At 35.5% G+C, this 23,628-nt stretch overlaps 1 protein-coding gene across 9 annotated transcripts in view; it reads right to left on the bottom strand.

Annotated features, from left to right (window-relative positions):
• The window catches only part of PCDH15 (protocadherin related 15), a 1,819,045-nt gene that overhangs the window by 840,798 nt on the left and 954,619 nt on the right, over positions 1-23,628 (bottom strand). For all 9 annotated transcript variants that reach the window (XM_055274344.2, XM_055274341.2, XM_055274340.2 and 6 more), the window contains one exon: positions 15,312-15,430. In XM_055274344.2, coding sequence (XP_055130319.1) covers positions 15,312-15,402 — 91 coding nt within the window. In that variant the 5' untranslated portion in view covers positions 15,403-15,430. The remainder of the gene's footprint in view (positions 1-15,311; positions 15,431-23,628) is intronic.

The following is a 23,628-nucleotide window of genomic DNA, read 5'->3' on the forward strand; positions in this document are numbered from 1 at the left end:
ACTATTTTATTAAGAATAGCTGAAAGACAGAAGCTGAGTCACTTCAACTTCTGCAGTAAGCAAAGCCACAGTAAGCAAACTGACCTTTAAATCCATGGGGGAATGTATTATCTCACTTTCATGGTGCATATCTATCATGGGTAGGTGAAAGCAAGGGAAGGAGAGATCCACTCCACCTAGTCATTCAAGGATAAGGGCTGACTGAGGCATTACCTTTTACAGCTGAACCATCTGTGATACATATCTTCCTAAGTTGTTTTGGCAGAAGAGCGAGAAAATGAAGAATTTCACGTAGATTTTTGTTGCATCAGCCCAACAATAATATGTCATACTTGCTTATATTTCACTGCCCAGAGATAGTTATACAGTCCTGCCTAATAGGTGAATATTTAAATGACTCATCAGAACAAACTGAATATTTGCAAAATATAACTGTTTCCTACAAATGCAATGTGACAAAGGTGTAAAATTATTTATTTGTTTCACAAATGCATATGGAATAACAAATGTGAACTAAGCTACAAGATTTCAATGACAAAAAAAAAAAAAACCACACCTACCTTCCAGTTCTTATATGCAAGGAATTTAATGTCAAATTCCAATTTTCTTTTTTTTTTTTTTTTTTTTTTTGAGAGGGAGTCTCGCTCTGTCGCCCAGGCTGGAGTGCAGTGGTGCAATCTCGGCTCACTGCAAGCTCCGCCTCCCGGGTTCACGCCATTCTCCTGCCTCAGCCTCTCCGAGTAGCTGGGACTACAGGCGCCCGCCACCACGCCCGGCTAATTTTTTGTATTTTTAGTAGAGACGGGGTTTCACCGTGTTAGCCAGGATGGTCTTGATCTCCTGACCTCGTGATCCGCCTGCCTCGGCCTCCCAAAGTGCTGGGATTACAAGCGTGAGCCACCGCGCCCGGCCGTCAAATTCCAATTTTCATTGAATAATCTAGGACTAAGCTATCCTAGGAAAAGGGAGTAAATGTAGATAGAAAATGACATATTCCCTTGTACTGCCCCATTTATCTCATCAGTCATTCTGCTTTGAAGGAATTATCTGGTCACATTTTATCTTCTAGTCACATCTGCCACTTTCAGGACCTTTCTTTCCCGCCTCTTTCTTTGACATTTTCAGTTGCTGCTCTGCGTTGTCTTCTGTGTCCATTCTTAGCTCCAATCCTGGGACTCAGCTGGAGTCACAGAGGCTTGCATCTGAGCCCTCTGCATTGCTCAGTGACTAAGGCAACTGAATTAGGGCAGGGACACTTGGAATTGCTCAGTCCTCCACAGCAGGTGGGGTCTGATAAAAGCTATATACCTAAGACCCTGCAGTATCAAAGAACTAAGACTCGCAGGCATACCTAACTGGAATCTATCCCTATTTCAGTGGTATGGGCTAGATTGTGCTCCCCAAAAATTCATATATTCAACATCTATCCCCTAGTAACTCAGAATGTAACTATATTTGGATATAGGGCTTTTGAAGAGATAATTAAGTTAAAATGAGACTCTTAAGGTGAAACCTATAAGAAGATACTAGGACACAAGGAGAGACAACACGGGCGTGCCTGCACAGAAGGGCAACAATGTGAAGAGGCAGCAAGAAGGTAGATATCTGAAAGCCAAGGAGAGAGGACTGTGAGGCAACCAGCTCAACTAGTACCTTGATCTTGGATAATTCCAGTCTCCAGAAGTGCTTAAATTTCTGTTGTTTAAGCCACCTAGTCTGCGATATTTAATTATGGCATTCCTAGTAAAAGGACAACTTTTATCTGTGTTTCCAATAAACATTTCAATCTCCTGGTAGGAAAATGACAATCTGCCTAATCTCTGCCACCTCCTAACCAAAAGCTCGTTTTATTAAGAATACAAACAAAACATTTTTATATATTTTTCTTATAATTTTATTAATGTCTGATGTACCAGAAAAGGACACATATATATTGTCTGTTTTGCCTTATTTGAACTCATGATCACCCTATAAGTTAGGTGGTACCATTTTCCTCATTTTATAAACAAGAACAGGTAACTTAGATCAAGTAACTTGACTCTGATAACATATAGGTTAAGTAGGAGAGCTCATTCATCTAACACAGTTACCTTTCATGACAATGATGATGAAAACAGCTAACAGAGTATCCATGTGACCATTATTTATCTAAACCCCTTACATTAAATAATTGAACATTCATAATACTCCTATAATGTAAGTATTCCTACTAGACATGTGTTATAGACAAGGAAATTTAAGCAAAGAGATATTGAGTAATTTACCATAGCCACAGAGCTACAGAGTTTTGGAGCCAGGATTCAGATCTAGGCAGTCCAAACTGAAGGTGTGTATTTTTAACCACCACATTCTACTGCTTCTCAAAGTTTGGAGTGGGTATATTAGGATCTGGTAATGGCTGCTGAGGATATTTTAAAACTTAGGTAATGACTTATGCTATTGTATACTTTTAGAAAACTAGATTGGAATCAAAACTGTCCAGTACATGCTATTTTGTTACCTTTGGATTCTTTAATACCTAACCTTGTGTGATTGAGGTCATAGCACAGCATGTATTATCGTCATTGCAGCAAACGGATAGCTATACACATCTTAAGAGCACCAACTCAGTGGTATTCAAATTTTTCCTGAAATTTCCATATGCTTCTCAAGTTCCTTAACTTGAAAACTCAAAATTCTTCCTGCAAACATTTTCTGATTATCTCTACTCCAAAATGTTTTAGCAGTTAATCAATTAGTTGATTAAATTTTTAATTGGCAAATAATTGTGCACATTACATATTTTGGGGTACAATGTGATGTTTTGATATGCGTTTACTTTGTGAAATGATTAAATATGCTAATGCACAAATTTATCACCTCATAAACTTGTCATTTTAGGGTGATAACATTCAGAATCTATTCTTTTAGTAATATTGAAACACATAATGCAATATTATTATTATTGTCACCATTGTGTGCAATAGATCACTGGAGCTTATTCCTCCTCTAACTGAAATGTCATAACCTTTGAGCAACATCTCCTCTTTCCCGTTTCATTGCTCACTCCACCCACTAGCTTCTGGTAACCACCAACCACATCCAGTGGATACCAAGTTAAATAATGGAAAGTTAGAGAAAGCAGGCAGTTACAAAGGATATGATGTCATTTAATTGTTCAGAACATATCAAATGTGTTTATTATAGGATACAGCCCCTTATGGAAAAGTAAATGAGAGTGGGGCATTTTCAAAATCAGATAAAAGTAAAAAGCACTATATTCACCAGAAGATGGAGTAGAAGTCTGATAGGAAGACACTCAGAAAAGGTCAGTAAAAGAACCTCTGAGAAAAAGAAAGTTGCAGGAAAGGTAAATCAATAAGGCTGTTTGCTGAAATGCTACAAAATTATAGTACTTGTCTAAGGAAGTAGTTACTGGAAGCCATAGAGAGTGCACTTTCTGTATAGTTACAAGAAAAACCAAATTGCAGAGCTTAAGGGAATTGGTGAAGAAATGGTAGTAACAGATACAAAGATTTGACAGAACATCCAACTAAAGAAAAACTCTATTATGAATTGTATAAGTCATTGATGACTCAGAGCCAAGCAAGCTTATAATTACATTTTTGCTCAACTTCAATTTCTATGAAGAACATTTAAAATGAGTTCTGCTTTTTCATACAATTAGAATGTGGGCATTTTTCAATCGTTCCAAAATTTTCAGATTATTAGAACCACAAAGACAAGCATCCACCTTACCGGATATTATTGATTTTATATGCATTGCCTGGACTCTGAATTAGACCTTTTCTTTCTTTTCCCTGTCTCAGCAGGACAAATAAGAACATCTGGGCCAGGCGCGGTGGCTCACACCTGAAATTCCAGTACTTTGGGAGGCCGAGGTGGGCGGATCACGAGATCAGGAGATCGAGACCATCCTGGCTAACACGGCGAAACCCTGTCTCTACTAAAAATACAAAAAATTAGCTGGGCGCAGTGGTGGGAGCCTGTGGTCCCAGCTACTCGGGATCCTGAGGCAGGAGAACGGCGTGAACCAGGGTGAACCAGGGAGGCGGAGCTTGCAGTGAGCCAAGATCACGCCACTGCACTCCAGCCTGGGCACAGAGCGAGACTCCATCAAAAAAAGAAAAGAAAAGAAAGAAAGAACATCTGAGCACCAATACTGGGATATTGTAAGTTACCTCAGAAATAACATCCTTGGGTAAGGGGTGTGGGTGTGGTGGGGTGTGTGTGTGTGTGTGTGTGTGTGTGTGTGTGTGTGTTTTAGCAGAAAGAGAATCTTCTAAGTACAATGAAATGGGCTTCTATTTATTAGTACCTTTTTTCTTCTCTCTCTTTTAGTTCTGTTGCTTTCCAGGATATACACATGGCTTTAACAGAGTCTATTACTGGAATACCGAGAAGCTATTAAACTAATCCTTCAAGGCACAAGGTCAGAACTTAGAGAAGTCACAGAGTTTATATTTCTGAACCTGATTACCAGAAAATTCTTCTAAAGCAAGAAAAGATATATGCTTTCAAATTGTTATCCTACAACCAAATCCATTTTGGAGACACAAGGATCCACAAGATTACTCACCTTCAGAAAAACATGAAGACAAGAAATGCTAGTCTTGGTACAACCTAATGAAAAGACATAGCTGAGATTTCATATGAAGATAACATTGAGATTGCTTAGAAAAAAATTATTGGAGTTAACATTGAAAGTAACAATGGTATTTCTTGTCATCCCTTTCTAAATGGCATATATGGTATGTAATCTAGAAAAAGGTACATATACATGTAGTAGCTTACAAAGCTTCCAATAAAAAAGACAAAGTCTCTGGATTTTGCTATCTAAGAAAAACAATGTAGTTACTATTAAAACTTGAATTTAACCTCTCAGAATAAACATACAGTCAAGGTTTTTGTTTATTTCTTTGTTTTTCCAAGATGGTTGACTGACATGGGATGCTAGTTCTCAGAAAGATCAAAGTTACAGATGAATGGTAATGATCTGAATTGAAAACAGTCAGACGAGAGCCAGGACCTGTCAGAGAACCCACAGGAAGAAGCTGGGGTACAGAAAAAGAAAGCAGGAAGAGTCTGGCAGAGATTGACACCCAAGGAACTTAGAGACCCCAAAAAAGTATAAGTGGGGGTGCTTCTCTGTTCCCCTCACCCTGGCAACAACCTGCTGACCATCAAATTATTAGAGAGTCCTTGTACCCTCACAATCCTGGGCAATGATGTCCGTGGCAATTTGAAAAATTCCCAAAGACAGAAATCCACATTGTTAGCTCACACAGTGGTGCCCACACTCTTCTCAGGCCTGAACTGAGATGTCAAGTGCCATACTAGTTGTGTACACATAGTGGGCCACTGCTGTGCCTGTAGAACCTCAGCCATTGAGTCACCACATCACAAGATCCCCTGCAAACATACCCCATAACCTGCTCTGACATCCACAATCAAAGGGAAACAGAGAGTCCCTGAGGAACTGTGGATCCCTGGTAATGTAGCCCTCAGTGTGGCCTACCCCTGGGAAATGGGGGAGCACAGCCCTCCAAAGCCTGCCTTGGGAGAAAGGAAATGTAGTGTGACACAGATCACTGAAGGGAGTGGCACCGGCAGCCAGGAATGGATATGGAGAGGTAGTCATCTTCTGCTCCTCCCATCTAATCTTGCAGACACAGCAGAGGCTCTACCAGTTAAAGGCAAGGCCTTGTGAAATTGGTGTAAACTTTTCCAGTGCTTTTCACAATAGCTACACCTCCATTCAAAGTGAGCCCCTACCACAGGGGCTTCCATGAATAGTGGGACCCATCTCTCCCCCTCTATACAAAGAAATAGCGTCCCAGCAACTGAAGGCAGACAAGCTACAAAGTTGTCTGTCATGAACTTGGGGAAGAGGATTTGCCCTGAGCCCATTTTGTTGGTAGCTGCCAGAGGGTCATACCCATGGTCTCCAGCTGCACTACGGCCAGGAGTCAAAGGACAATGTATATTTCAACTGAAGGTCATGAGCAAAATGTAACAGGGGCATGATAGGGAAGCAGATCACATTCCTGTCTGCCCAGGATGAGGACCTGGTATAGGCCTCCAACCCCCTTCCATTGAAACATCGCCACAGCCCAACAGGATCTCCACCAGCTACACCTGTCAGGGTGGGTGCCTCCAGTCATTACTGAGTTACCAGAGAATGAGCAGGCACTTACGCTTAACTGCCATCACTGGACTGGAGAGTAAAATGGAAGACCTGTTCTCAGAAAGGCATAGGGCTAGTGAATAAGATAAGCTTCCTGAGACCTCTGTACTCTCAGTCTCACAGGAGATAGTGTTAGCTGACACATCTAACACATCACAGCAACAGGCAACATTTAAGAAAACCACCATACAAAGATTATCCACAATCAAGGAACTCATACAGAACTTTGGCACACTGAAAGCACCTCAAAACAAAGCATATCATATACATCATAACATAAATCACAGTCATCCTCTAAAGGAAAAATAAAAATAAAAATAAAAAACAAATTTAAAGTTTTAACTAAATGATAGAAAATTCAAAAATAAGAAGTGATATCTCCTTTAGATGAGAAAGAATCAATGCATGAACTCTAGCAGTACAAAAAGGTAGAGTGTTTCGACATCTCTAAAGGATTGTACTTGCACTCTAACAATAGATTCTAACCAAAATGAAAATCCTGAAATGACAGATAAAGAATTCAAAATATAGAGTGCAAGGAATTTCAATCAGAAAAATGATGAAGGTTATAAAAGGCAGAATAGCTATATTAGAAAACAGAACTTCATGAATTGAAAAAGTAACTAAAAGAATTTCTGGGAGGCCGAGGCGGGCGGATCACGAGGTCAGGAGATCGAGACCACGGTGAAACCCCGTCTCTACTAAAAATACAAAAAATTAGCCGGGCGTGGTGGCGGGCGCCTGTAGTCCCAGCTACTCGGAGAGGCTGAGGCAGGAGAATGGCGTGAACCCGGGAGGCGGAGTTTGCAGTGATCCGAGATTGCGCCACTGCACTCCAGCCTGGGTGACAGAGCAAGACTCCGTCTCAAAAAAAAAAAAAAAAAAAAAAAAAAAAAAGAATTTCAAAACATAGTTGAAAGTTTTAACAATACATTAGACCATTCAGAAGACTGGTTTCTTTGAATTAACCCTGTCAGACAAATATAAAGGAAAAATAATTTTAAAAAATGAACAAATCCTTCAAGAAATATTGGGTAATGGAAAGCAACCAAACCTATACTTAGAGGAATTCTTGAGGAAGGAGAAAAAGAAAGAAACATAAAAAATATAATTGAGGAAATAATTGAGGGAAATTTTCCTCATCTTGTCAGAGAGGAGGACATCTAGATACAAATAATTTAGAGAATATCTGTAAGATATTATACAGATGAACATTACTAAGTCATAAATTTATCAGACTATCCAAGTTCAATACTAAAGAAAAAAAATCTTAAACAGTAAGTATCAAACTATCTATAAAACGTAGTCCCATCAGACTAACAGTGGACTTCTCAGCAGCAACCTTACAAGTCAGAAGGAATTAGAGGTCTATTTTGAGCCTTCTTAAAGAAAATAATTTTATAATAAATGGTATCCAAAATTTTTATATCCTACTAAACTTAATTGCATAAACAAAGTAGAAAACAAGTCATTCCCAGACAAGCAAGTGGTAAGGGAAAGTTTCACCCATAGACTGGTCCTTGAAGAAATCCTTAAAGGACTTCTAAACATGCAAATGAAAGCAATACTTGCTACCGGAAAAGCATATATAAGTACAAAGTTCACAGATCCCATAAAGCAATTACACAATTGAATATACAAAGTGACTAGCTAACAACATATGACAGGAATAAAATCTCACATGTCAATATTAATCTTGAATGTAAATGGCCTAAATGCTCCACATAAAAGATATACATTTACAAATTGGATGAAAAAGCAAGACCCTACCATATGCTGCCTTCAAGGGACTGACCTACTGTGTAATGATATCCACAGCCCCAAAGTAAAGCGTGGAGAATGATTTACTACACAAATAGAAAACAACAAAGATCAGGGGTTGCTATTCTTGTATCAGATGAAACAGATATTAAATCAAGAAAGGTAAAAAAAAAAAAGACAAAGAAAGATACAATTCAACGAGATTTAACTGTCCTAAATATATGCACCCAACACCACAGCACCCAGATTAATAAAAACAATTAGACCTAAGAAAAGAAATAAGAAAGTCAGACAATAATAGCTGAAGCATTTAACAACTATTAATTATATAATCTGTCTGGTGACAGCACAAGATAGATTATCAAGGCAAAAGAAAACCAACAAAGTAACTCCAGACTTAAATTGAACTCTTGATCAAATGGATGTAATAGACATCTACAGAACATACCCTGCAACAACCACAGAGTATACATTTTTCACATCTGTGCATGGAACGTTCTCTAAAATTAACCAAATACTTGGACTTAAGGCAAGTCTCAATAATTTCAAAAAAATCAAAATTATGCCAATTATCTTCTCAGATGACAGAGGAAATAACATTAGAAATATATATCAGCTGGGTGCAGTGGCTCATGCTGGTAATCCTAGCAGTTTCGGAGGCTGAGGTGGGTGGATCATTTGAGGTCAGGAGTTCAAGACTCACAAGGCCAACATGGTAAAACCCCATCTCTATTAAAAAATCAAAAATTAGCTGGGTGTTAGTGGTGTATGCCTGTAATCCCAGCTACTCAGGAGAGTGAGGCAGGAAAATCGCTTGAATCTGGGAGGCAGAGGTTGCAGTGAGCTGAGATAGCACCACTGCACTTCAGTCTGGGTGACAGAGTAAGACCCTGTCTCAAAAGAAAAAAAAAAAAAAAAAAAAAGACATATCAGGAGAAACTCTCAAAACCACATAAGTACACGGAATCTGAACGACTTGCTACTGAATGATTTTAGGCTAAACAAGAAAATTAAGGCAGAAATAAGAAAAAGTTGAAATAAATAAAAATAGAAATACAGCTCACCAAAACCTCTGGGATACAATGAAAGCGGTGTTGAGAGGAAAGTTTAAAGCACTAAATGCCTACATAAAAAGATAAAAATATCTTAAATTCATAACCTAATATCATACATCAAGGAACTAGAAACATAAGAACAAACCAAATGTAAAGCTAGAAGAAGAAATAACAAAAATCAGAACAGAACTAAATGAAGTTGAGACTGTAAAAACTAAACAAGAGATTAACAAAGCAGAAGTTGTTTCTTTGAAAGGATAAATAAAATTGATAAGACTGCTATTTAAGTTAATCAAGGAACAAAATGAGAAGATTCTAATAAGCATAATCAGAAATGATAAAAATGTGGCATTACAACCGATACCACAGAAATACAAAATATATTCAGAGTAGTCTATGTAGATTCTCAGAGAGTAATCATGGTAGACTATGAACACCTCTATGATCAAAAACCAGAAAACCTAGAAGAAATGAATAAATTCCTGGAAACATACAACCTGCCAAGATTGAACCACGAGGAAATTGAAATCCTGAAGAGACATACAATAAGTTATGAAATTGAATTAGTAATAAAAAATCCATTTTCCAAAAAAAGCCAGGACCAAACAGATTCACAGCCGAACTTTACCAGACATAGAACGAGCTAGTACCCATCTTGTATAAACTAATAAAAATATTGAGGAGGAGTGACTCCTCTCTCATTCTATGAAACCCGTATCATCCTGATACCAAAACCTAGCACTGAACACATACACACAAAGAAAACTACAGGCCAATATCCCTGATGAATAGACACAAAAATCTGCAACAAAATACTAGTGAACCAAATCCAGCAGTGCATCAGAAAGATAATTTGTCACAGTCAAGTGGATTTTATTCCAGGGATGCACAAATGGTTAAACATATGCAAATCAATAAATGTGATTCACCACATAAACAATTTTAAAAACAATAGCCATATGATCACTGCAATACATGCAGAAAAAACATTCAATAAAATCCAATATGCCTTTATGATAAAAACCCTCAACAAACTAGACATTGAAAAAAACATACTGCAAAATAATAAGAGCCATCTATGACAAACCCACAACTCATATCATACTGAATGGGAACTGTAACAAGACAAGGATGGCCACTCTCAGCAATCAGGCAAGGAAAATAAATAAATATCTTCCATATTGAAAAAGAGGAAGTCAAATTATCTCTGCTTGCTAATGACAATCTTACACCTAGACAACCTTGATATTTCCCCCAAAAGATTCTTTTACCTGATAAACTACTTCAGTAAGATGTCAGGATACAAAATAAATGCTTGCAAATCAGTTTCCTTTATATAGATCAACAACACTCAAACTGAGAACCAAATAAAAATCTCAATTTCATTTACAATAGACACAAAAAATAAAATATCTAGAAATATATTTAACAAAGGAGACCAATGAGGTAAAAGATGTCCACAACAAGAACTATAAAACACTGCTGAAAGAAATACTACATGACAGAAACAAGTGGAAAAATATCCCATGATCATTGTTTGGAAGAATTAATATCATTAAAATGACTGTACTGCCCAAAGCGAGCTACATAGTCAATATAATTTCTATCATAGTACCAAATTTATTATTCATAAAATTATAAAAAAAACAATTCTGAAATACATATGGAACCAAAAATATAGCCTTAATAGCCAAAGCAATCCTAAGAAGAAAGATAAAGTTGGGGGCATCACATTATCTGACTTTATACTATAAGGCTATAATAAAAAACAAACAAAACTCAGCATGGCATTGCCATAAAGATAGGCACATAGATCTATGGACACAATAGGGAAACTAGAAAATAAAACCACATATGTATAACCATGGTTCTTCAACAAAGCTGACAAAATTAAACATTGGAGAAAGGTCACCCTATTCAATAAACAGTGCTAGGAAAACTTCCTAGCTAAATGCAGAAGAAAGAAACTTCACTCTCATTTCTCATCATATGCAAAAATTAACTCGATGAATTGAAAATTTACATTTAAGACCTAAAACTATAGAGATCATAGAATAAAACCTAGGAAAACCTCTTTAGACAGTGGCCTAGGCAAATAATTTATAAATAATACCTCAAAGGCAAATGCAACAAAAACAAAAGTAGACAAATGGGACTTAATTAAGCCAAAGAGTTTCTGCACAGCAAAAGAAACAACTATCAGAATAAACAGACAACCTATAGTATGGGAGAAAATATTTGCAAGTAATATATCTGACAAAAGATTTATGTCTGGAATCTATAAGAAAAACAAATCAACAAGAACAAAACATATAACTCCATTAATAAGTGAAGAAAGAACATAAACAGACACTTCCCAAAAGAAGAAATGGAAGTGACCAACAAACATACGAAAAAACATTAAACATCACTAATCATTAGAGAAATGCAAGTTACAACAAAAATGAGACACCATTTCATCCCAGTCCATTTGGACTTTTTATTATTATATATATCCTCAAAATCAAAACACAATAAACCACAACATAAATGCTGCACACATCTTAGTTTGTTTACTTAACTGTGGAAAATATATTCGAACAATGGCTATGTTTTATGTATCTTTTTAAATATCTCATAACATACAATTTAGCATAGGGTCCTGCTTCCTCTGCTTTCCCAGAATACCTGCTTCCCAGGTTCCCCACACTCAATTTGGGATCAGGGCACATGTCCCAATTCAAATAAAATTTTCGGGATCATTAATGCATTAAAAGATAAACTCAATATAAATCTTAATGTTTTTCTTTTTCTTTTTTTTTTTTTTTTTTAAGTCGGAGTTTCATTCTCGTTGCCCAGACTAGAGTGCAATGGCACGGTTTCAGCTCACTGCAACCTCCACCTCCAAGGTTCAAGCAGTTCTCCTGCCTCAGCCACTCAAGTAGCTGGGATAACCGGAGTCTGTCCCCATGCCCCACTATTTTTTTTTTTTTTTTTTTTGTATTTGTAGTAGAGACAGAGCTTCACCATGTTGGCCAGGCTGGTCTCAAACTCCAGACCTCAGGTGATCTGCCCCTCTTGGCCTCCCAAAGTGCGGGGATTACAGGCATAAGCCACCCCTAATGCTCTTTTATCAGGGCAAAATAACAAAATGATACACCATAAACTATAAATCTATTATGTACTCTAATTTTCCAGTTGCTCTGTCAGCTACATTCTGACTTTTTAAACATAAAACAATACTATCAGCCTCATTTATGTTACTAGTACTTGCTTAAATCTACAATCATTAACCAAATGAAATGTCCATTATGGAATTGGCCATTGACAAATTTTATTGTTTCATCAAAAAACATCCCAGCATTTGAAAGAGAAATTTTTAAAGATTCAAAATTTAGCCAAAGTTTTCAAGTAAAAAATATTGTTATATATTATTAAAAGTAATAATCTTATAATAAATAGTCCCTATAAATAATTTCCCACAAAAGGATAATAATAGAATATTCAATTTTAGGATAAAGCATTTGTTAAAAAAGCAATCCTTTTTTCTTCCAACTCCTTTATATTTAATTAAAAAATACATAGAAAAGCAGAATAAATTGTTCTTAATTTAAAATCCAGAAGTGTACTATTCTTTAATATGGATAGTCTGAGGATAGCTTAAACATATTTTCCTTCATTTTTCTCTGAAGCTCCTATGTATGTAACTATGTATGTAAAATCACAAAAGGCTAATCTAATCAGTAGATTATCTATAACAAGTGTTATTTTCCTGTTGACTTTTTTTGCATGTCTCTATTCTGTTTACTACCATCACCACTGTACCTGTACATGTACCTGCAAACCTAAAAATTTGGATAAAATATTTCTTCAAGTTATTCATGTCACATATTCCAGTTTAGTGCTAGTTTGTGTTAGCAATGATTTGCCTAGTCCTGATTTCAGCCCTTCATGGTACAGGCTCATGACTTTATATGCATTAAAAGAAAGGAATTATGAAAATCATTTTCAGACATAAATAACTGAATGAATGAATAACACTAATGTCAAAGAGTCGCTAAGGGAGGTGTGAAAGTGATAAAGGACTCAGAGGAGGTTGGGTGCAGTGGCTCAAGCCTGTGATCCCAGCACTTTGGGAGGCCTAGGCGGGATGACCTGAGATCAGGGGTTCAAGACCAGTCTGGCCAACATGGTTAAAACCCATCTCTACTAAAATACAAAAATAAAAATAAAAATAAATAGCCAGGCGTGGTGGTGGGCACTTGTAATCCCAGTTACTTGGGAGGCTGAGGCAGGAGAATCACTTGAACTTGGGAGGTGGAAGTTGCAATGAGCTGAGATCACTCCATTGCCCTCCTGCCTGGGAGACAGAGCAAGACTCTGTCTTGAAAAAAAAGAAAGAAAGAAGTGGGAGGAGACCTAAAGAAAGACAATGCATCATTACATCTGGAGGCCCATTGGAGAATACAAGCATGAAAGGAATAGTGAAATACATACACAGTTAGAAAATTGATAAAACGCTATACAAACAGTAAGTTTATCTGCCGTACTTCCCATTCCTTCAATATTCTAAGAACTGAGTCACTTCCAAGAGGAGAAACCCTATAAAGCTTTCTAGCTGTGGGTATAGGGGATTCATCTGTGTTAGTATAGTACATTAAAGTCAGCCCCACTGTGCTGTATCACTTGGCCAGTCTGAAATTCCAATGGGTTTCAGAAAGGTGACTATGTGATGCCCAATAATGACCTGATAATCTCATATTAGAGGCAATGCAAATATATTTATAAGACTAAGAGCTATAACAAGCTTATGAAGAAAACCAATTTATAGCATTACAGGTTAAACCAGAAGCGATTTCCTCTGTTAACTAAAATTACATTACTAAAAAGCGCATGGTTCGTGGATGTCTAATGTGAAAAAAGACAGATAGTGAATACTTTCCTGCTCAGTGTGAACACTAAATAAGTATGAAAATAGAATGCCTTATTATATAAAGTAATACCAATACATTGAATTCCAATCTACTCCTCTGGCACAATTTAAAATGCACTCTTGAACTGTAGAGTCACAACTCTTTTCCATTTCAAAGTGTTTTCCTTCAAAATAGCAGTTATTTATACATACTGCTTTTAAAAATCATTTTTAGGCTGCAGATTCACAATCTCCATAAATATCAAAGATGTGAAGTTAAGTTCAGATGCACTTGAAGTAAACACTGTGCTAACTAGTAGCAGTGTTCAAGAGATTATGCTGCCAATTTTATGAAAGGGAATACTATTGTGAATTATTTTGCAAATCCCAAAAGAAGTTTATCTCTCACATTATTGAAGACTGAGAATGTCTTAATATATGTACAACTCGAACATTGTTTGTGAAAAAGCCAAACTAATTCATCTATCTTCTGATCAATCAGTTTAGCCAAGCAAAGCACAAAATAAATGCACATCCTTTGCTGCCATTAAGAACAACCAGTTTGCTTGTCTGTGCACCATGAATGCCAAACAAATCTTGAATAAGAACAATGAAAAGTTAAAAGAAAGACAGGAAAGAAATAAAACTCAATTTTCTTGAATAGGAAATTTCTAGTGAGGAAACATTTTCCATTTTTGTCTTCTATCAAATTTAACATATTATATATATCCTAACTCTCATTATAGGGTATTCTAAGACAGATTCTGCCAATATTGAAATATCTAAGACAGGCACAATTGGGCCATTGCAAACATCATGTACTAAATGCATTCTAAGGAACCTGAAAATTAAGAAACCTTTCTAAAATGACTGACTTACTGTTAGGGGAAAGCTTAAGAAATAAAATACCAAATCTTTTTTTTTTTTTATATTCTTTCCAAAAAAAACAATAGTGGGGGATAAAATAATGCAATGCCCAGTTAAAGTGCCAACATCAAAACAACTTATGGCTGCTACTTCTGATCCTTTCGGGGGGTCAAATTTTGTTGTCTTTTTTATTTCTAGCTTTGTTTGAGACCTTTGTTTGCATATATTCAAAGGTTAGTAAATACAATTTAATATTGTCTCCATAGCAATTAAGCATTTACCTAGTTAGAATAAGCATTCAAACAGAGGTCTTGCATTATATTTTCTACTAAACTGTATTCCTTCTACCATACTGCAATCTTTATTAAGAAACAAAGGACATCTGATTTCACTTTACTAAGCTTATTTTAGTTAAGGTTAATTATTACACGGAGATACCAGCCTTTCAATAATAAACTACAGATTACCATTATTCATCTCCGTGGTATGTTTTCAATGTAATAACAAAAATCCTGGCTTGCTCTAAAGGTCAAGCTAAAAGCAACCTTACCATCATCATACTGGCCCAAGCAGATTTCAAAGAGAGAGCCCAGGATGATTCCTGAAGCTAAACATGTCCGGAGATAAAACTGTCGAAACATCTTCTGTCAAAGGTCACTCAAAGCTGATCTGAAATAAGAGGAGGTAGAAAGAAACATTTGACATGTTCATTAATCTGTTATGGGTAAACACAATTGTCACAGCACAGAAAAGCCTTAATGACTTCATAGTTAATTACCTGTGCCACATTATCCATTAACAAAGTAACACACTGGTTTAATGCACTGGAACTGTCTATCAACATAAACTTGCAGACAAGTAATCTCTAAGGAAAGACATCTTTTCTGTTATTTAATTTGCCAGCAAGTAGGTTGAGAAGTTAACATACTAATAGTATCAGAAGCACACTCTTTAAAATTTAAGACCTTATGGGTAAGTCAAATGTTAATCAGTTTAAGTTACTAAACTTATGTTGTCTACAGCATAATTTTACAACAAAGTGTAAGATAATAAGCCAGTTGTTAGTATCCTACATGAGCATTTCAATGAAAATTTGTCTTATACAATTAAGTAGAAAAGCCCATCATTAAAATGTTAATTCCTTTCTAGTACAGTGATCAGAGATTGACTTAACTATGCCAGGAAAGACTAAGGAAAATCTGTCAATTTTCACTACATCTGCTTTATGAAGCATTTGGATGCATTTCATTTTAATTCTCTTGTTTTACTTTTCAATCCCCAGCAAGTTAAAAAAAGAGAAAACAACTGATTGAGAAATTAGTGGCCTGTGAGCACATGAGAATGTCTTATTGAAAGAATGACATGCTCAGTTTCTTTGTAAATTTAGGAAATTATCCACACAGAATTGCTCAAAATGCCCTTGATTATAAATTGTGGCAGACTAGGGATTGGAATACTGTTTCTCTAATTCAGAGGTTCCAAACTCAAATGCCTACAGAGGACAAGCAGGCAAAGGAAAAGAATGAATTAGCCGAAGGGGACAGTAGTGATGGTAGAGGCTGTGATAAAGTGGGCAATGCAATGTTTTCTAAAGAGACCAGCTGGTGCTCAGCTCCTGTCAATGGTTGTGATGTGGGAATGCAAACCAGTGTTTCTGGGTCTTCTGATTTTCAAAGAGAAGGCAGAAATCCAAATTTTCATGTGATTTCCAAGTGTTTACATGATTGTGCAATCTTCTTTATAAGACTAAATGCTTCTAGCAGGTAATATTGATGCCTCAAGTTCTCCAGTTTTCTATTTCTGCCCAGGATTCTCTCTACTAGACTAGCTTAGGATAAGGTTTATCAGAGGGTACAAAGGCACGATTTTAATTCTGCTTTTGTCTACATTTTATTTTTCATTTATTGCCAAGTGTTTAATGTTTATTTGTCCAGTAGCATGTATAAATATATATATTGCATTGTAAAACTGTATTAAAGGTGTAAGCTCTTTTTTTAAACTAATGGGATACACAGTTCTTGACTTTAAAAGATCACTGCTTTAGATCACACACATTTTAATATGAAGTCTATTCTTCTTTGTTTCTTTATCTAAGATATAAAAGGAGCCTGCCTTCTTTTTAGCTGGGCCTTCCACATTTTTTCATAACTGGCAAAGTGCTTGGCCCCTGCATTTATAATTTCTGGGGACAGAAAGCCCAAAGAAGAGCTCATTATTAGATGACAAGAGATCATCATAATCCACACTAACCTGTAGAAAAAAGAAAAATAAAATTGACCAGTGCTACTGGTTGTGTAGAGCTGTGGATAAGAATGTGGCTTCTTTTTAAATTCAAGCTTTTCAGCTTACTAGTTATATGACTTTGAAGAAATTAAATTGCATCTTTGTCTCACATTTCTCATTATCATAATGGATATAAAATCGTATTTACCTCATAAGATTGTCCTAAACATTAAATATGTAAGGGAATATAAATACATGCTTAATGCAGTGTACTTACTCACAGAATGAGTACCCCCTAAAACTTAATATGAGTCTTTCTGACTCAGCATCTATGGAACCTCCAAAGTCTTAAATACAGATTTACTCAATCTATCTTTAGCAAGGGCTGGAAAGTAGATACTATTATCCCCATTTTGTGGAGGAAAGGTCAGGCTCACAGAAAGTAAGTGACTGGCTCAAGGTTATAAACTGGTGAGTGTCTGAAGAGACGACAAAGTCTGTGAGTAAGACACTTCTGCTCATTCCATTAGAGAAAAGTATTGGAAAATTTCCCAGAAAACACAGGGCTCAGAAGTTTTCAAGGCATATGGAGGCCAAGGACAGCCTGCTGTATTGCTTCCCTTAAACGCTGAGAGAGAGACATTCTAACCCCCTTCCCAAAGGATTAGAGCCCTACTAAGATTTCTATATACAATGGCTTCAAATCTTTTTTTATTTGGAAAAACAAATATGACATTAAGAAATAAAATAATGTTATTTAAATTTTAAAAATATAAAGAGAAACCATATACAAATACAAACCAGAAAGGATATATATTAGAAAACAAAATTAATACAAAGCAGAAAAGATATGTATTAGAAAACAAAATTAAAGAGAAGGTAATATCTTAGCAAAGGACAAAAGAACATAGTTGTGTTCCTGTGTGGGTCCTTGATCTGCCAGCTTGACTTCCTTTATACTAGTTTATAGTATTATGCATTCACAAATTATGGCATATTCTTTTATTCCTAACTGAGCTGATTTGGTTTCATGGAACAGTATCCAAGATAAAAACAACCTGATGGATCATTATTTTAAAATCATTAATGTCACTGCCATTATTATGCCTCCAGAAACAAAACCTCTTGATCTATGGCTCTGCAAGTTTTTAGAGGATTTTATGTATATTTTCGACAGCATCACAGACAAAACTCATAATAAATCTATTTAGAATAGATATAGCATTTACTGCCTAGAGGAAAGAGATCATTTTAGGGGAAATGTTATACTTGTTTGTCTTTGAATAATGATAATAATAATAATTTCTATAGTTTTTTTACTCTTTCATCTATATTTGCCTGATTTCCAAAGAAATTTTAATCACTTCAATGGGCTCAATATTTACAGAGACCTGAAAGAAAGCTATGACTCATCACATCAACCTGATACCCCAAAACACATAACACATATTGGCTTAGTGAGAAAACCCAGTTTCTAAACAAAGATATAATGAAAAGTTACCTCCCACAAAGAGATTGTGTAAAAGACTACAGGACCAGGATGTTTAGCACAATATTGTGCCAATCAACTGACAACCTATAGTGGCACTTCTGTGATTGTGATCAAATTAATTGGAAGAGATCAAATGCTTTAGACAAAAGACTGTTTTCGTTACTATCTTTATAACCTCTAGAATTACAAGAGAAAGTCCTATACGAGATGAATTCCAAAATCTTGCTAAGTGACTATAGGTAAATGAAAAGCATGTCAAACAACACCTCTATGGTGGTGCTTTACTTTTACTATAAATCCCACACCAAACTCTTTCCATGTTCCCCAAGTACAAATTTTTCCTCCAGAATTTATTGGTCAATAATGTTATGTTCTAAAAATCTGAAGCATGTTCAATTCTAAAAAGAATTGTAGGTGACCTATAAATAAATACGTTATACTTGTTTTTCAAGAGATAATTAAATTGGTGTATTCAGTACTCTAATATAGCTAATAAAGTTATCATTTTGCAATCGTGACTTAGAAATAGTATTCTGTTGTCAAAGTACTGGGGAAAAGTGTTTTTTTCCTATTATAGTATAATATTACATGTAAGTGGCTTGCATTCCATATGCATTTTATGACACATTTTCCTTAGGCTTAAGAATATTTTACTGCAATTATTCAAGACAAACATACTAATTTTGAATTTCACATCATTTATATTTCCTGCAAGATAAATCTCATATTTATTTCTCTGGCATTCAATGTTGTCAAAAATTAATTTATTCAACAAGCACTTATGGAGGGTCTACTAGATACCACTCACTCTTCTAGACAGTTGGAAAATATCAGTGAACAAAGCTGACACATTTCTCTGCTCCCATGGATGTTATATTCCAGCAAAATAAAGATCGACCAACAACAAACATAAATAAGTTATATAACATGTTAAAATGTAATAAGTGACATGAAAATAGCAGCTAATATTTCAAAACTGTATATTGTCACTTTACAATAATTTTCATTCAGTAAATGCAGTGAGATTACACAAAGCAACCAAAATGCTATCTGATAAAATAACTGAATGAGACCTTTACAATGAAAGCATAACTATTCCGACAATCCTGACAGCATCCTTGATGGTATCTACTACTCTGAGTACAGATTTCTGTTCATCTCTTGGAAGGAGAATAAAGGTCTTTCACTGCCTTTCACTTTCAAATATAAATCCAAAGTCTGGGAACACACAAAGGTCTGTCCTTTTTCTGTTCATCTCGTCTCCCTGAGTCTTGGGTGGTTGCAGTGACACATGGCAAAAGCAGCCAAGGTTGACACCACAGCAGTTTTCTCTTAAGTATAATTTTGACAATGTTAACTATTTTTTAGCCTATGTCTCTGACTGCTATGTGAATAAACACTAATTTTCTTGAGATATCAAAGCTTGGAACACACCATCATTACCCTGATGAGAAACCCCATACCAATACACAACCATGAAGCAAGCTGGAGTCTCACAGTGAAGTGAGCTGTATGTATGCAGTCTGCCCTTCAACAGTTTGTTCAGCCAAACTACTGTTACTCTTGATCTGTAACAATATCTAGATAAAGCTATAAAACTAAAACTTGTCACTGCTCTGTATTCCTTGTGAGAAACATATGCTACCTACCTGCTGGAATAAAGCAAACTTCCCTTCAAAGCAACCTCAGCTTCAAACTAAAAACATGAGGCTTTCCAAAGTCACTGTATCTAACCATACCAAATATGAATTTCCTTAAATGACTAGAGAGACACCTGTCTTCTACCTCAGCATGGTGGTAAATATTAATAATGTCTTCATCACTACCGAGAGTACTCATCACCCTTCAGCATCACCAGATGAATCAGCTTTTCCTTTTTTAAAATGTGTAATATGAACTTTAGGGAAATAAAATTTCAGAGAGCCTTTCAGATACATTACTTCCTTCTAGATCACATTATATTTTCTTTACTAAATATACATATGTATAAGTTTATATCATATATTCATCTATAAAAATATATTGATATTTATTGACAATTTTATAGTACATTTATATATATTTATACATAAAATTATGTTACATAGTCACATATACATTTATATAAAGAAGTATATATTTTATTTAAATTTACATTAATGATAGGTAATATCAATGATATTGATATTATCTCCCACTTTTTTAAAGTTTGCAATTTAAATTCAAGGGGTTCCGTTGTAGCTAATTTGAGGTAAGGCTGGAAAGTAACTAATGTTTTTATAGGACACTGTGAGGTCCAAGGCACCTCTCCCACCCAGTCCTGCTAAATCCGGCTTACTAGATCTTTGCTCGGGCTTGTAGTTTTATTAACATGCTACTACATCTGAATGTGCCTGGACTACCAAACTTAAAATATGTGTTAATATGGCCAGGCGCGGTGGCTAACACCTGTAATCCTAGCACTTTGGGAGGTTGGGGCGCATACAGAACTCGAGGTCAGGAGTTCCAGACCAGCCTGGCAAACTTGGTGAAACCCCATCTCTACTAAAAACATAAAATATTAGCTGGGTGTGGTGGTGCACACCTGTAATCTCAGTTACTCGGGAGGCTGAGGTAGAAGAATAGCTTGAATCCAGGAGGCAGAGGTTGCAGCGAGCTGAGATTGCGCCACTGCACTCCAGCCTGAGCGACAGAGCAAGACAGATCCCATTTCAAATAAAAAGAAAATGTTAATTTGCTTTTTGGGTTCACTCTGTCTCTACATATAGATTCATCCTAAACATTGTGGGATAAAATAAAATTGATAAAAATCATTTTTAAAATTAAGAATATAAATTATTAAGAACTAACCTTGCTATCACTTCAATCATTTACAAGTTCATTTCAGTTTTAAACATTTTACATATATAATCAACAGTTGTAAACATTAGATGAGACTAATTTAACTCAAAATATATTTCCCAAAACCACATGAAACACATAAGGTAAATCCAAGCTCAGGCATTCTTATTCTACAGCTATGGTGAATTCTTGGAAAATTCAAATCAGTATCTTAACATGTCTGTTGAGTCTATTCATTATTAAATTCTGGTTTTAATAATAGAACTTTGAATAAAAGAGGGAGGAACACTGATTTTCTTTTTGGGGAATACTACTTCTCAAGAAAATAAATGACTGACCAATATAATTAATCTGTTTATGTTTAAAATTGTGTCTTCATGGAAAAAAGCTAATATTCAGTTTAGTCTATAATAGCTATATGCCAAATGTTATAATAATATAGTCATACTAGTTGGTTTAATAAAATATGAATACACTAAAAAGGGTTTTTAAATGAGTGGAAATTTAATCTCTACATTTACTATTGCTATTATATTGGATATTTTTATTAGTGTTTATACATACATTTTCTCAATTAGTATTTATTTTATATTTAGTGCATATCAGACACTAAGCTTCTACTATAGAAATAAATTATTCCATTTCCTCACGTGACTTTGCTATTGAGCATGCACTATATTTCACATTTTTTTTACCTAATATACATTTCAAGGTACTTTAGTAAAATAACTCCAAATTAGGAGATAAATAAATTTTAATTGCCAATTTTTTTGAGGTTTCCATTCCATCCATGTTTTTGGAACTTTCATCTAAATGTTAGTCTTTTAGATAAATACATTTCTCACTATTTGTTAGAAAAGGCATGGGAAAAAGCTTAGCTTGAAAGGAGCAAGCAAAGTGAAATATAAAAATAGAAGCCTGAACATTATTTCATCATTGGAGTGTTTAGCTTAAAAATATAACCAAGTAAATTTAAAATGGAGTTTTAATGCTCAAGCAAATGCATGCATAATTTTTAAAAAGAAGCTTGAAAGAGAGTTCTGTGCAGTGTCATTCCCTGGCATGGAAAAATCTTGTTTGATGAATGTTAGATTCTAAGAAACACAAATAAATTAACGAGTAAATGAGTATTTTGCTAAGGCAAATCCATCAGCAAAAAAAAAAATCCAAAACTATTAAGTCAGTCAACAGAGACTAAATGTAAAAGTATGAAAATGCCAGTGACTTGTGTGATGTAATATAATAAAAGTCCTGGCTCTGGCATTAGAGAGTCTTGCATTGCATTCCTAGTTATGCTGCTTTTGGAGGGCTATATAAGGGTAAACTAGTTAAAACTTGTGAGAATCAGTTTAAAATTAGGACAATAAAATCCATTTTATTCTTCTGTAATTGACAGATGAAAATTTGAACAAAAAATAAAAGTTAAGAATGTTCATTTGTTCATTTATAGCATAAGTGTTTACTGAGCGCTGATTCTGGATAATGTACTTTATAAGATGCAGTTGTTACAGCTTTATGAGAAAAACTGAATGAATTAATAATAAATATATAATAATCCATATAGAGTTTTCAGTCTAACAGAGTGTGACAGTCACACCTAAAATAGCTCACAATGAATCAAATCCTCATACAATAGTATTCTACAGATCAAGGGTTCAGTTAGGAACCAGGCCATGGAGCAGGAAGTGAGCGATGGGCGAGCAAGCAAAGTTTCATCTGTATTTACAGCCCCTCCCCATCATTCGCATTACCGCCTGAGCTCCACCTCCTGTCAGATCAGCAGCAGCATTGGATTCTCATAGGAGTGCAATCTCTATTGTGAACTGCACATACAAGGGTTCCACGTTGCATGCTCCTTATGAGAATCTAATGCCTGATGATTGATCTGTCATTGTCTCTCATTATTCCCAGATGGGATCATCTAGTTGCAAGAAAACAAGTTCAGAGCTCCCACTGATTCTACATTATGGCGAGTTGTATGATTATATCATTATATATTATAATATAATAATAACAGAAATAGAGTGTATAATAAATGGAATGCACCTAAATCATCCCAAACCACTCTCCTTCTCCCAGCCCCAGGTCAGTGGAAAATTTATTTTTCATGAAACCAGTCCCTGGTGCCACAAACTTGGGGACCACTGCCATAGATAGTGGAATCTATGACTTGCTTCTAATGTGTAGAATATGATAAAGGTAACAAGATGTCACTTTCTTGTTTCAATTAAGTTATATAAGATTCAGTCTTAGCACATTGGAGAAAGATAAATCTTCCTGCTCTGTGTAAAGAAGCAAATGTATTGTAAACTGCCTTTGGAGAAGGACATAT

Source organism: Symphalangus syndactylus, chromosome 4 (genome assembly GCF_028878055.3).
Source record: "Symphalangus syndactylus isolate Jambi chromosome 4, NHGRI_mSymSyn1-v2.1_pri, whole genome shotgun sequence".
NCBI classification, from domain to species: domain Eukaryota; kingdom Metazoa; phylum Chordata; class Mammalia; order Primates; family Hylobatidae; genus Symphalangus; species Symphalangus syndactylus.